Raw genomic sequence first — 12,920 nt, forward strand, 5'->3', positions numbered from 1 at the left:
TTTTTTTTGGCTTTGTAAGAAAAAAGTAAAGAAAAACCCAAATAATAATTAGACAAAAATTGATATTTTCTACGAAAATATATACGTCGGATTGCTTTCAATGGACGGCGTTTTTAGGTAGTATGAAGTAGGTACCTACACCAGAATATCTAGCTACAGATACTTACAGCCTATTAGATTATAAAAAAGAACATCTTTCTTTTGTTACTGCTAAGTTAAGATGCTAATGGGAACTTTTTTTATTTATTTATTTCTTACAATCATAAGTAGGCAGGCAATTAATTATTGAAAATGCTACAATATCACTTCTCATAACTGACATCAAATATAATCTTTATTCAAAACAGATGCGCGTGGAACACTGCCAGTATCGCAGGCGTGCTGGAATTTCAGCGAGGGTAATTATTCATACGAAAAAATAAAACAGCCATTCCTATGTAAATATTGGGCACTAAGACTGAAATCGTCCCAAGGAGTGCAAGGCAAAGAGGATAAAGCGAGAAAGGCATATTTACCGAGAACCGTGCATAAAATCCACGTTACCGAATGTTAAACAAATAAAATTTTAAAATTTATATAAAATTAAATAATAATTTTAATATTTATTAAAATTTATTTATTTCATTTCATCATCATCATTTTTTATTTTGTCATCGTGATCATCATCAACAACCCATTACCGGCCCACTGCAGGGCACGGGTCTCCTCTCAGAATAAAAAGGGTTTAGGTCTACCACGCTAGCCAAGTAGACTTCACACAACCTTGATATCGTTATGCAGAACTATCGGGCATGCAAGTTTCCTCACGATGTTTGCCTTCACCGTGTAAAGCAAGTGATAATTAAATTTCTTAATTTAAAACGCACATAACTCCGAAAAGTTAGTTGTGCCTGCCAGGGCTCGAACTCGGTCTCCACGAAAGGAAAGCCGAAGCCTTACCCTCTAGGCTATCACCGCCACATTTTTTATTTACAAAACTTAATTCATCATTAAAGGCTTGTAAATAATAAAAATAATAATGTGGAGCTGGATATGGTGTAAACGGAAATATTTCTACGAATAAGTTAAATGAAATCACTGACAATGATTTTATTATATTAATGACAATTGACTGTGGGATGGTGATAACAAAATATAAATAAGTAACAAAATTTAAAAAGAAAGTGGTTTGTAACAATATTAATATTAGAATAAAAAATAAACTCATAGTGCAGTTTACTAGGCTACATAAAATTTATAATTCATTTGAGGGTAATTGTAAATATATCATTTTATAAGAAATTACCAGATTAAATCCTTGAGATGTCTCTCCGTAATATAACATATAATAAAATAAAAAGTTTAGGTGTTTCTTTCACTTCATAACTAATTAATAATTGACTGTGGGATGGTGATAAAAAAAAAACGGCTAGTGGTTTCCTTTTCTTAGAATAGGGCAAGTTTGGAACCCTTCAAGCTTTAATTATAAGTTAACGAATGTAACAATCACAGACACCTAAAACTAATGTAAACTTATTATATGTATGATCATCAGTATGTATATAAATAAAATAAAAAAATCTTTGATTACCCAATTCAGCAATTCTGCTACAACTCCCAGCCGTGATACTGCCTTCCTGATATAAGCTGGCATTTTTAATGTAGTTTTTATATAAGCTTATGAGTACTCAAATACAATTTAGAGTACCTAAGCCATACGAAAACTAGATAACAAAACCCCAGAATACATAGCCATCCAAATAAGAAACCTTAGCAATTCGTTAACATATAGATAATTGTTTTAATTAAAAACAATTATATTGATAACATGCAGATTTATACCATGACAGAATCAGTGCGAAGATTGATTAAATTAAACCTGAAAAACCTTCGATTCAAGATTCACTAATTACAATAAAAGTTTTCCTCTTAAAAATATTACTGTATAAGTATTACAACTAAGTTTTTCATGGTTGAATAAGTAATTTTTATAGTAATACATCATATATCTAGTATATAGACTAGCTATGTAAACTATGAATAAGTATATAAACTTTTAAATCATTTTTTGCTTTGTTTATTGATTTGATTGTGTAAGTATTATTATAATTTAAATATAATATTATGTGCCAAATATTGACCTCCAATCCATTGCATTGGAATGCTTTATAGCTCGCGGGCAAGAATATGTCACAGTGCAAAAATTATTTGCAATAATTTATGTATAAAAACAGACGCAAGACATACGTTACTATAGTCAAGTACTGACATTCAAAACCGCAACAATGGTAGCTAAGGTAACATTAATTGAAATAAAACTTAACTCAAAGTATTTCATACAAAAAAGTATATAACAAACTAATTTAACTATTATTATTTATTTGCAGTACGTCATCGTCCTCGCCCTGGCCGCAGTGGCCTCCGCCGGCATCCCCGTCGCCCAAGTAGCGTACGCGCAGCCCGAAGCTCCCGCGCACTACGAGTTCCAGTACTCAGTGCAGGATGGACACTCCGGAGACGTGAAGCAGCAGCAGGAGTCCCGCGCCGGAGACGCCGTTCATGGCTCGTACTCTCTGGTGCAGCCTGATGGCGTGCAGCGCATTGTGGACTACACTGCCGACGCGGTGCACGGATTCAACGCCAACGTGCGATACGAGGGTCACCCTGTCGCCACTTCCGCTTCCGCTAGAGTAGCCTACGCCGCACCCGTAGCCAGGGCCGCCTACGCCACTCCCGTGTCCTACGCCGCTCCCGCTAGAGTAGCGTACTCAGCTCCGATCTCCTATGCCGCACCCGCAGCCAGAGTTGCGTACGCCGCTCCCCTCGCTCAAGTATCCTACTCTTCTCCCACCGTCTCCTACCACCACTAGACTATATCAAATGGCCTATACACTTAAGATAAATAATTTATTGATGCAATATAAATAGATAGCAATAAAATATACGATTATGTTTTAATTACTTGTTTTTTTTTTTATTTCTGTTTCTTTTTCTATTTGGTTTCTATGCAACATCGTCCGGTACGCTAAAACGCTTGGCGACTCGATAGAAATTATAAATGCCTCAATTGCCCCTAACTAATGCGCCAGAGAAGTCGTCGAACTCTTGCGGGCTAGTACTAGTTGTGTAATATAGGATCGAGCCAAATGTGGTCAATAAACTTCTTTTACGTAGATACATATTTAAAAAAATGAATATTAACATCTACATCATTGTTCTGACCAAGGCAACATAGTCTCATAGAAAATAAGCACTTCTTGGACCCAACACGCTTGCCCTTCGCAGGATGGTTGGCTTTAACGATTATTATTAATTGTTAGAAGTGCCCGCAGTTTTTCACGATTGTTTCTGTTTGTTAGAAATCCTGCGAGAATCGTTTAAAAGGATAAATAGTACTTATGTCATGTCCATATATGGCATGGAATCTCAATTCGTTTAGATGTTTCAAGTTGTTAAACTGTGAATAGGAAACAAATGTTATTTGTTTAAATCCTATGATACCAGCTATCTCTGTACCAAATTTTATTGAGATCGATGCAGTGGTTGATATAAAATAAACAAACAGAGACAGATTTGTATGGATATCTTAGCGATTTTAGTGTCTGCCTCGTGGGTCTAGTTTTTGGCATGTTCAACTACAGCGAATACTTAGTCCAGGGCTCGATTTCCGGTTCACGTGAAGAATTGTTGAGTAGGTACACACCCCCCCGTACCAGCAGTGGGACGTTACTAGGCTGATAGTCAAGATTTTAGTGATAATATCCAGAACCGATGCCTTAATATGCAGAGTCCGACTGGCACCTACTCAGGCGAATTTAGGCAAAGACTTAACAAGTTTTGACCCAACTCGGAAATACAATTCCGGGCATTTTTATTAGTAGTGATGCTTTTTCAGCGAAGCGATACCACCCTGTTTATTTCTGCCGCCAAGCAGCACTGCTGTATATAGGTCTGAAGGGCATGGTGCCGGTATAATTACAAGCTGATGAGGTTTAACACCTCTGGGTGATGGACACAGGTCGGTATTTTGTAGGACGTGTTCCTTGGACGCACTGCGAAGTGATACTCTGTTTATAAGCGATGGTTTTCCACTTACCATCAGATTGACTACCTGCTTGGTCCTTCAATTAAAGTACAAAAAAAACAATCACGGGCCTGTATGATCCGTAGTTAGAATATGTTAAGTAGAACATCATCTCCCGAAAGATGATGGAAAAGGGCAACTACTGAGTTTGTTGCCGGCTCTTTTCGGTAAAATCTGCTTTCTGAACCGGTAGAGTCGCTACAAACATACATACTTGACGTTTCAAAAGCTCTTATAAAGTAGGAATAGGTACTTGAAATAACTGAATTTTGATTTTTTTTTAACAACATAAAGAAACAATCTTTCTACTTATGAAAGAATGTAGAAAGGGTTAAAACTAGATATTTGCCCAATATTATTCAACCTTGGAGATCCTCTTTTTTTAATTGAAATCTATAACATTAGTGTAGTATTTTTTTGGCTGGCATGAAAAAGAAATGACCGTAATTTCTTGGGACATTAATAAAATTTACTGAACAAACCTGAAAATATTATAAAATTAAATTAAAAAAAAATGCTGTAAAAGTTACTTTTTAAGTAAGAACATATGTACACGCAGGACAGACAGTTCAATATTTTATTTTTGTCGAGAAACATGAATTCGGAATAAGTGGCAACATTATCATCCTCAATAAATTCAAATTCGAATATGTTTTATTTATGTAGACCTGTCACAGGCACTAATGAAGCGTGCATACATATCTGTTATCATTATTGTGAGGTGTCGGTGTCGGTACATTCGTTGACTTAAAACTAAAGCGAGACGTTTTCCAAACGCACGCTTAAAAGAGCCCACAACAAACGTAGCCGAGGGTTTTCCTTTTTCATCACAATCACCCTCATTGTCACCCAGCCAACTACAGAGCAGGTCTTTCAGAATGAGACGAATATAGGCTGTAGTCCACCAAGCGGGCCAAGGTAGTAATTAATACATATCTATTATTACGATTATTTTGTAAACATAATTATTGACATATAAATCCATATTAAAATATATATTTCGATATTACACTATTTAAATAATATAATACCTTCCCTTATGTTAGTATCAGATTGACCTCCAGTGCATTTTATGAATGCTCTATAGCTCGCGGCCAAGAATATGCCACAGTGCACAAATTATTTGCAATAATTTACGTATAAAAACTGAGGCATTACATATAATATCATAGTCAAACTTCGACATTCACAACAGCAACAATGGTAGCTAAGGTAATATTAATTTCAATACTTTACTGAGTGTTTAATACAAAAGAAATTTAAAATAACAGCTTATTATATTCTCATTTATTTGCAGTTCGTCATCGTCCTCGCCTTGGCCGCGGTCGCCTCCGCCGGCATCCCCGTCGCACAAGTAGCGTACGCGCAGCCCGAAGCTCCCGCGCACTACGAGTTCCAGTACTCAGTGCAGGACGGCCACTCCGGAGACGTGAAGCAGCAGCAGGAGTCTCGCGCCGGAGACGCTGTCCACGGCTCGTACTCTCTGGTGCAGCCTGACGGTGTGCAGCGCATTGTGGACTACACCGCTGACGCGGTGCACGGATTCAACGCCAATGTACGCTATGAAGGACACCCCGTCGCTGCCCCCGCTCCCGCTAGAGTGGCCTACGCCGCTCCCGCTAGAGTAGCCTATGCCGCTCCCGTGTCCTACGCCGCTCCGGTCGCTAGAGTAGCTTACGCCGCTCCCGTCTCCTACCCCGCTCCTGCAGCCAGAGTTGCGTACGCCGCTCCCCTCGCTCAAGTCTCCTACTCTTCTCCCGCCGTCTCCTACCACCACTAAACTATGTCACTTGAACTGTTAAATTGTAAATAACTAATTTATTGATGTGATATAAATAGATAAAAATAAAATATTTGTTTATGTTTAATGCTATTGTTTTCTTTTTCTACAATACTGGGCTTAATCGTAATTTGCAAATTTGTTATTACTGCCCAAGCCCCATGATGTTAGATTGTGTTTTTACGAAGGTCAATAAATCTTATTTATAAAAGGATCCCGTAGCATAAGTATACTATGATACGAATTTATACGGATAATAATACCCCCTTTCTCTATAGTAAGTGTAACACACAATTATCCACAATTTAAGACGTAAAATTTGCCAGGTAGAGGATCAAGAGATATAACAATTTATGTTACAAAATGCATGCATATTTTTGTGCAGTACAAATGTTGTCAAAATTGAAATCACGATACTTGTAATTTTAATGCTGTAACAATGTTTTATGCAAACCTACTACCTATAATAAAGCTGAAGAGTTTAGTCTTATTTCAACCTGATAAAAACATTTGTTTTCGATTGACAACCCGTTTATTTTGGAAGGTTATAAGGATGTATTTTGTTACATTTTTAAATTTGTCGATACGATCGTTGTCATCAGCTTTTAAACGGCTACATGGGCGTCCTCTATCATGGGAGAAAAATAAAACTTCGACACTCAACGCGACTCCACTGTGGGGGTTGGCGAGTTTAAACGATAAATAATTATTACATTGCATTTGTGTCTTTAAAATAGGTTTAGAGATGTTCAGTGGCGTGCACTTTATACACGCACAAAAGCACTGCCTATGCACATCCCGGTCAAAAACCCTGTGCACGCCACTGGAGATGTTTTTGTGAGGGACTTGTAAATGCTATTAAAGTAACCATTTGCAGCTCAATCATGAAAACATCACTTGTTTTTATACACTACACTACTGACCTACTATATTGTTATTTATATATATATTATAATCGTATTTATTAATCGAAATAGTTTTAGCATCTAAACATATTTCTACGTTATATTATAAGAGAGCCGGTCCCGTCAACAAACTGTTCTACAGTGTGACGGAATGTTGGTAAATTATCTTACTATAGTAATTGTAACTGAAAAAAAATGTTAGAAATATCTGGTTTCTCATACTCTTTAAGGCAACGAAATGAATTTCGCCAACTTTCAAAATCTTCCGGGATCTCCCTAAAAATCTCAGTTATAGCAGATATAAACCAAAAACAAACAGTTCCAGCCTGAACCTGAGGTTCCTACCCAGGATCTTTTATTGTAAGTGGGGTATAACTGGTATATAGGTACGAGTATGATGTACAATACGTATATTAACATAATGTTCACTTATGTGTAAAATGTTACTCTATTAATCCCGAGGCGTAATGACACGATCGATAAAACGTGTTCCGCTAAATAACTGCCACTACACACTACTACTGGTAGGATTCAATTGAATATTTTGAATACTGTTTGACCATTGGACTTGAAACTTATATAATGCATGTATTAGTGTAATAGAAGGAGGTGGAGTAACAACGCTTATCAATAGATCGTGCCGGTAAAGGAATGAAACCTTTTTTTTTTCCTCATGGATACCACGGGGAGGCACGGTGGTTATGTCGTACTCGTACTGACTAAAACCCGGTGTTCCAACCAGTCGCCTGGTGGCTGGACCACGGGTATGCCGGGATACCTAAACCAAGTCAGTAACTTTCAGTACTTTAGAGGTTGCAATTTCGTATTTATCTTTCGCTAAAATTGCGGCCACAGATGTTATTACTAGCACCTGATAATAATAGTTAACTCAAAGTTATTGTATGTTACCTAAGCGCAACAAGTATCCAACCATCAATATTACTGTTTTTAGTAAAGTTTTTGATGATCAGTAAAAATAAGTACTATAGAAATACAGCAAGAAGTTGAGATGCAGGGCTCAACGACAAGGGGAGAGAATGGGAAGACATCAACCCGAAGTCCGTGTCCTTGAAGTCACGGACTTTCACTTGCTGTGACGTTTGAACAGTTGGGTTTGTTGGACTAGTGACCGTGGATAGGATAGTGGTTTGTACACTACCCACGTCCCGATGACGTCCGAAATTGGGGACCACTGTGTCTGTGAAGATTTTAAATCTGGGTACCTGAGATGCATTAAAATTGCACTATCCCGTTTCCATAATCATTTTCTTCTTTCATTAAGGGTTGTCTGGAGGAGATCGCTTAAAGCGATAAGACCGCCTTTGCGAATTTTTATATTTCTAGTATTTATGTTTTCAATATATGTTATCTTTATCCCGTAATTGTGTGCAATAAAGAATTTATCTATCTATCTATCTATCTATGCATTGTCGACCGAAATAACATCAGATCTATACTTTGATTCTATCATCAGAATTTATTATTACTGGACCCTAAATAAAAGTAGGAATATCGTATCGTAGTAAAGCGAGACTCTAAAATATATCTACGTTTTGATTCTGTTTACATTGTTCCACAGTTCAGGGCATTTTTACCTATTCAAACAACATTTACCTATACTGTATAGTGCGAACGTTTGCAACAAATTACACAATAGTTAATTCGAGTATTAGCAATGTAAACGGTCAATAAAATCGCATACCTACAGACTAAAAGAGCAATTTGCGAAAAAAAAAAAAAATTAAGTCTCATACAAGTTGATAACGGGCAAAGTTATTCGTGCAATTATGTAAAGGCATAATACAAATCGCACTGAACTAAATACAGATATATTCGGAGTAAATCGGTGACCTTCACCGCGTCAATTGTGACTTTTTAACGGTGCATGCTCTATAGCCCGAGGCAAGTAACATGTCACATTAATAGTATAAATTCATACGTGCACCACAGAAAGTCACAGTTGAACATCGACTATCACAACAGCAACAATGGCAGCTAAGGTACCTATTAGAAAATAATAAGTTACACCAGTTATTAATGAATTATTTTCAAAACGTGCTAATACTTGTTCCTTTACAGTTCGTCATCGTCCTCGCCTTGGCCGCGGTCGCCTCCGCCGGCATCCCCATCGGGCAAGTAGCATACGCTGAGCCCGAAGCTCCCGCGCACTACGAGTTCCAGTACTCAGTGCAGGACGGACACTCCGGAGACGTGAAGCAGCAGCAGGAGTCCCGCGCCGGAGACGCCGTCCACGGCTCGTACTCTCTGGTGCAGCCTGATGGCGTGCAGCGAATTGTAGACTACACCGCCGACGCGGTGCACGGATTCAACGCAAACGTGCGGTACGAGGGACACCCCGTCGCAGCCCCCGCTCCCGCTAGAGTAGCCTACGCCGCTCCCGTAGCCAGGGCCGCCTACGCCGCTCCCGTGTCCTACGCCGCTCCCGCTAGAGTAGCGTACTCCGCTCCAATCTCCTATGCCGCACCCGCAGCCAGAGTTGCGTACGCCGATCCCCTCGCCCAGGTCTCATACTCTTCTCCCGCTGTCTCCTACCACCACTAAACTATGACACTTGGACTGTTAACTTGTAGATAACTAATTTATTGATGTGATATAAATAGATAGAAATAAAGTATTTGTTTATGTTTTATCTGCTTGTTTTTATGCATTTACTGATGCCGTCGTCAGACTCTCAAGTGAGGCTTCACGGAAATTTATTTACATAAGCAGGAACGCGGTACTTGTACCCATACACATTCACAATATGCTGTCAACTTTATTAGCGAGCAGCGGTTAACCGTGGAGGCATATGGAGGCTGGGACAGAGGGGTGGGGGTGGGGTGGACCGCACCTGAATTATTCATAGAGCCACATAGTGATTTCATCTCATTGAATCGAGCTGCCGGCGGCCGTGATTACGACAACGATACCTCCGCCCGGCTCCTGGACAATACGGCTTGTCAACTAACATTGATAACTGATAAGCATCACCGCGTAAACGGCAAAGTTACCAATAGGCGCAGTTAAGAGCCGAGTGGTCATACCTACCCCATTTTATAGCTATGGCGATTTCGAGCTAAGTTATAGGTATTCAACCTAGCTATTATGATACTGAAGTGGCATGGAGCAAATGTTGTTTCCAATAGTAGTGATTATGTCTTGCATTTTATTGTGCAGAGCCAAGGGTTCAAATACTACCAGGTTAGAAACAGATGTTTCTGCACAGTTAATAAAATCGAGGCGAAAAATTTAAGCCAGGGAAATTTGGTTATTCTTTAATTGCGTAAAATATTTGGTGACCAATATACACGAGTACCTACCTAAGAATCTCCAAAGACCGGCTCTTAAAATGTTTTTATTAAATACTATAAATTATTTTACCTTACATACTTTAAAATATCGACCCTCCATTACTGGTAATAGTTATTAAAAACGGGAGGAATTAAGAATTTTTCCCCTCACTTTTGTTAAAGCACATAGTAACCTTGAAAGTTGCCGAACTAAAAAGTTGCAGATTACAAAGAAATAAGCTCAAGGGTAGGTAATATTGATGTGTGTGTCTCTTGGTATGAAAACACGCTTTAAAATAGGTACTAATTCTTTTTATTATTATTTTTTTTTTTACTGTAACCAAAGACCATTGACTTTGGCATTCACTGTAACTGGACATCTCAAGCTCTTACAGAGAAAAAATAGCCTAACACCTAAAACTATAGACAAAATCATTCTTTCGGGCTTTTATTAAAAAACTAACTCAAAAAATGGTTAAAATAAGAACTTTATACTGTCAATGGTTTTTTACAACAAAAAGACATTTGTTGCATTATTTGCATGATGCTTAAATAAAACCTTTTTAAATATATAACAAGCTTTAAAACGTGTATTTTGCAAAGATATTCTATTCTATTCTAAAACGAACTCCCATACTTTACAAACCGAGTTATGAGTCTTTTAAGAAGAACACAATTAGCAAATCGAAACCAATGCCCCTGCCTTTAACGTGTACCTCACCAATGGCAGGTAAAAATGAAGAGATTGGTTTTTATCCGCGGCGCGAGTAAATTGAATGTAAAGTTGATTTCCCGGCGGGCCCCGCCGCATAATTCCCCACAAATTAAGCTGATACCGATTCACTTCGCTACCAATGTAAATATTTTCGATAAATGCCTCCATTATATTTACACATTCTATTCGATAACACGATAGGTGTGCGATATTAACCTGTGTATAGGTGTGTACAGCGTATTTTCGTGCAATTCGTTTAAATTATTGAATTACTGAATTACCTACACGCAATTCTATGTATTCTGTTGTATATTAATAATTCGAATCAAACAAAATAGGTACCTGCTGTGTTCATGAAATAAATAATAATACAGTATTGCTAGTTAGTGATTAGCTTGACTACTACATCATGGGTTCGATTCCCGGGTCAAAAAATTGTAAGGGTATTACCTAGTAGCTGTTACCGGCGTTCTTCGTCCCCGTTTATAACAGTTTCTTTGAAATCTCGTGCGAAACGTTCGTTTTTTCGGGATAAAAAGTAGGCTTCGTTACTCTCCGAACTTTCAAATAACGATGCCAAAAATCGAGTTAATTGGTAAAGGAACAAACATTTTTTTCGCTACAGACACTCTTTCGCTTTTATAATAATAGTAAGGATGAGATTTTTGACAACCAAGGATTACAAGGTTACTTTTCGCAACACCTATACAGTAAAAAGATAAAAATTAAAATATTCCAAAAATGTATACCATGATATAGACAGACACAGAAAGAATTCAATAAATTACAGTTTTGGTTTCAGTATAGATTATAGAGGGCCCTTACAACAGCTGCGGACGATTTGACCTAAAAAAAAACACTTGCCCTTTCCTAGACCAATAGCTTGGTACGCCAATGCACGTTATATTTAAATATAATGTCAATACGCTAAACTAATATAATAACATACCAATATAATCCCACACTACCAGCGGATTATGCTCGTGCAACGTCTATAATAGACAGAATCCTCTTACCGCTAAAAATTAATCAAGAAACCCTACGGCTTTACGAGGGCGGACTCGCTTTGTACACAGCGAATCAATACTTGTTGCTACCCGTAGCTGGGTACTTAATCTGCAACCTTTACTTTGTAGGACTTTTATCTCTGGAGTTTTTATATCATCGTCTTATTTATGTTATTTGTGGCAATTCTGTTTTACATAGGTATATCTGTATTCGGTAAATAATCTGTAAAATACTAAGTTGACAGGACGAAAAATATTGCTTTCCTTTTCACAACATTCCCTGTCCCCTATAAGCAGTGGCGTGCATAGAGGGTATGCACAGGGTATGCAGATGATATAAAATGAAGAAACTCTGATGAGTAATAAATACTTGAAGGTAGGCTTATAACTCTTACAACGCCTATCCTTAAGTTTTTTATAACTCGTACTGGAGATTTTCTTCATTTTATATCATCTGCATACCCTGTGCATACTCTCTATGCACGCCATTGCCCGCACTGCTTTAAATCCTACAGTTAGCATTTAGTCTAATTCGGTGTAATTAATAATTACTTCAATAATTATTCTCTTCACCAGACAGATCTCCCGCAAGAGTACGGACGTTTCGCTCCGACACCGGTGTATCCTCAGGAGGTGTGGACTTTTTGTTGTTTAATTTTATTTCGACCCCGGCTCGCACCTCTAAATTTTCCGAGTTATGTGCGTTTTAAACAACAAAATTTCAATTGCTTTAACGTTTGCCAAAACATCGTAAGGAAACCCGCATGTCTGACCTTCTCCATAATGTTCTTAATGTGTGTGAAGTCCACCAAACCGCAATAGGCGAACGTGGTGGACTGATCTAAATTCTAAGCCCTTTTCATTTTGATAGGAGACCCATGTCGATAGTGACCGCTAAAGGGTAGATAATGCTGAAAACTTTTGTTTCACAACCTTTTCATGGGGTATATAAAAAATCCACCGTGACAACCAGTCAACAAGTCAACTGTATTCGTAGAATTTTTACAACTAAATAAAATTGAAGTGTATGTGATTGTGAATAAAGAGAACATATTACACTTATGCAACTCTGTTATATTCTACTTTTTCTAAGCAGAAGAAAATAATATTGATAATTTTTTAATAGGTCTATCTCAAAAAATGCTCAAGCCAAAAAACTT

General features: G+C 37.9%; 1 protein-coding gene across 1 annotated transcript; it reads left to right on the forward strand.

Moving 5' to 3' along the window:
* Positions 1–2,264: 2,264 nt before the first annotated feature.
* Positions 2,265–9,310, forward strand: LOC120632577 (cuticle protein 18.6-like). The gene is made up of 5 exons (XM_039902475.1): positions 2,265–2,276; positions 2,367–2,810; positions 5,361–5,804; position 8,031; positions 9,201–9,310. The coding sequence occupies exons 1-5, from the start codon at positions 2,265–2,267 to the stop codon at positions 9,308–9,310; spliced, it is 1,011 nt and encodes a 336-aa protein (XP_039758409.1).
* The last annotated feature ends 3,610 nt before the right edge of the window (positions 9,311–12,920 follow it).

This window comes from Pararge aegeria, chromosome 20 (assembly GCF_905163445.1).
Source record: "Pararge aegeria chromosome 20, ilParAegt1.1, whole genome shotgun sequence".
In the NCBI taxonomy this organism is placed as follows: domain Eukaryota; kingdom Metazoa; phylum Arthropoda; class Insecta; order Lepidoptera; family Nymphalidae; genus Pararge; species Pararge aegeria.

Coding starts and splice junctions, on each gene's coding strand:
- LOC120632577 (XM_039902475.1), top strand. Junction 2,811..5,360: donor ACGCCGCTCCCCTCGCTCAA/GTATCCTACTCT, acceptor ATTTATTTGCAG/TTCGTCATCGTCCTCGCCTT.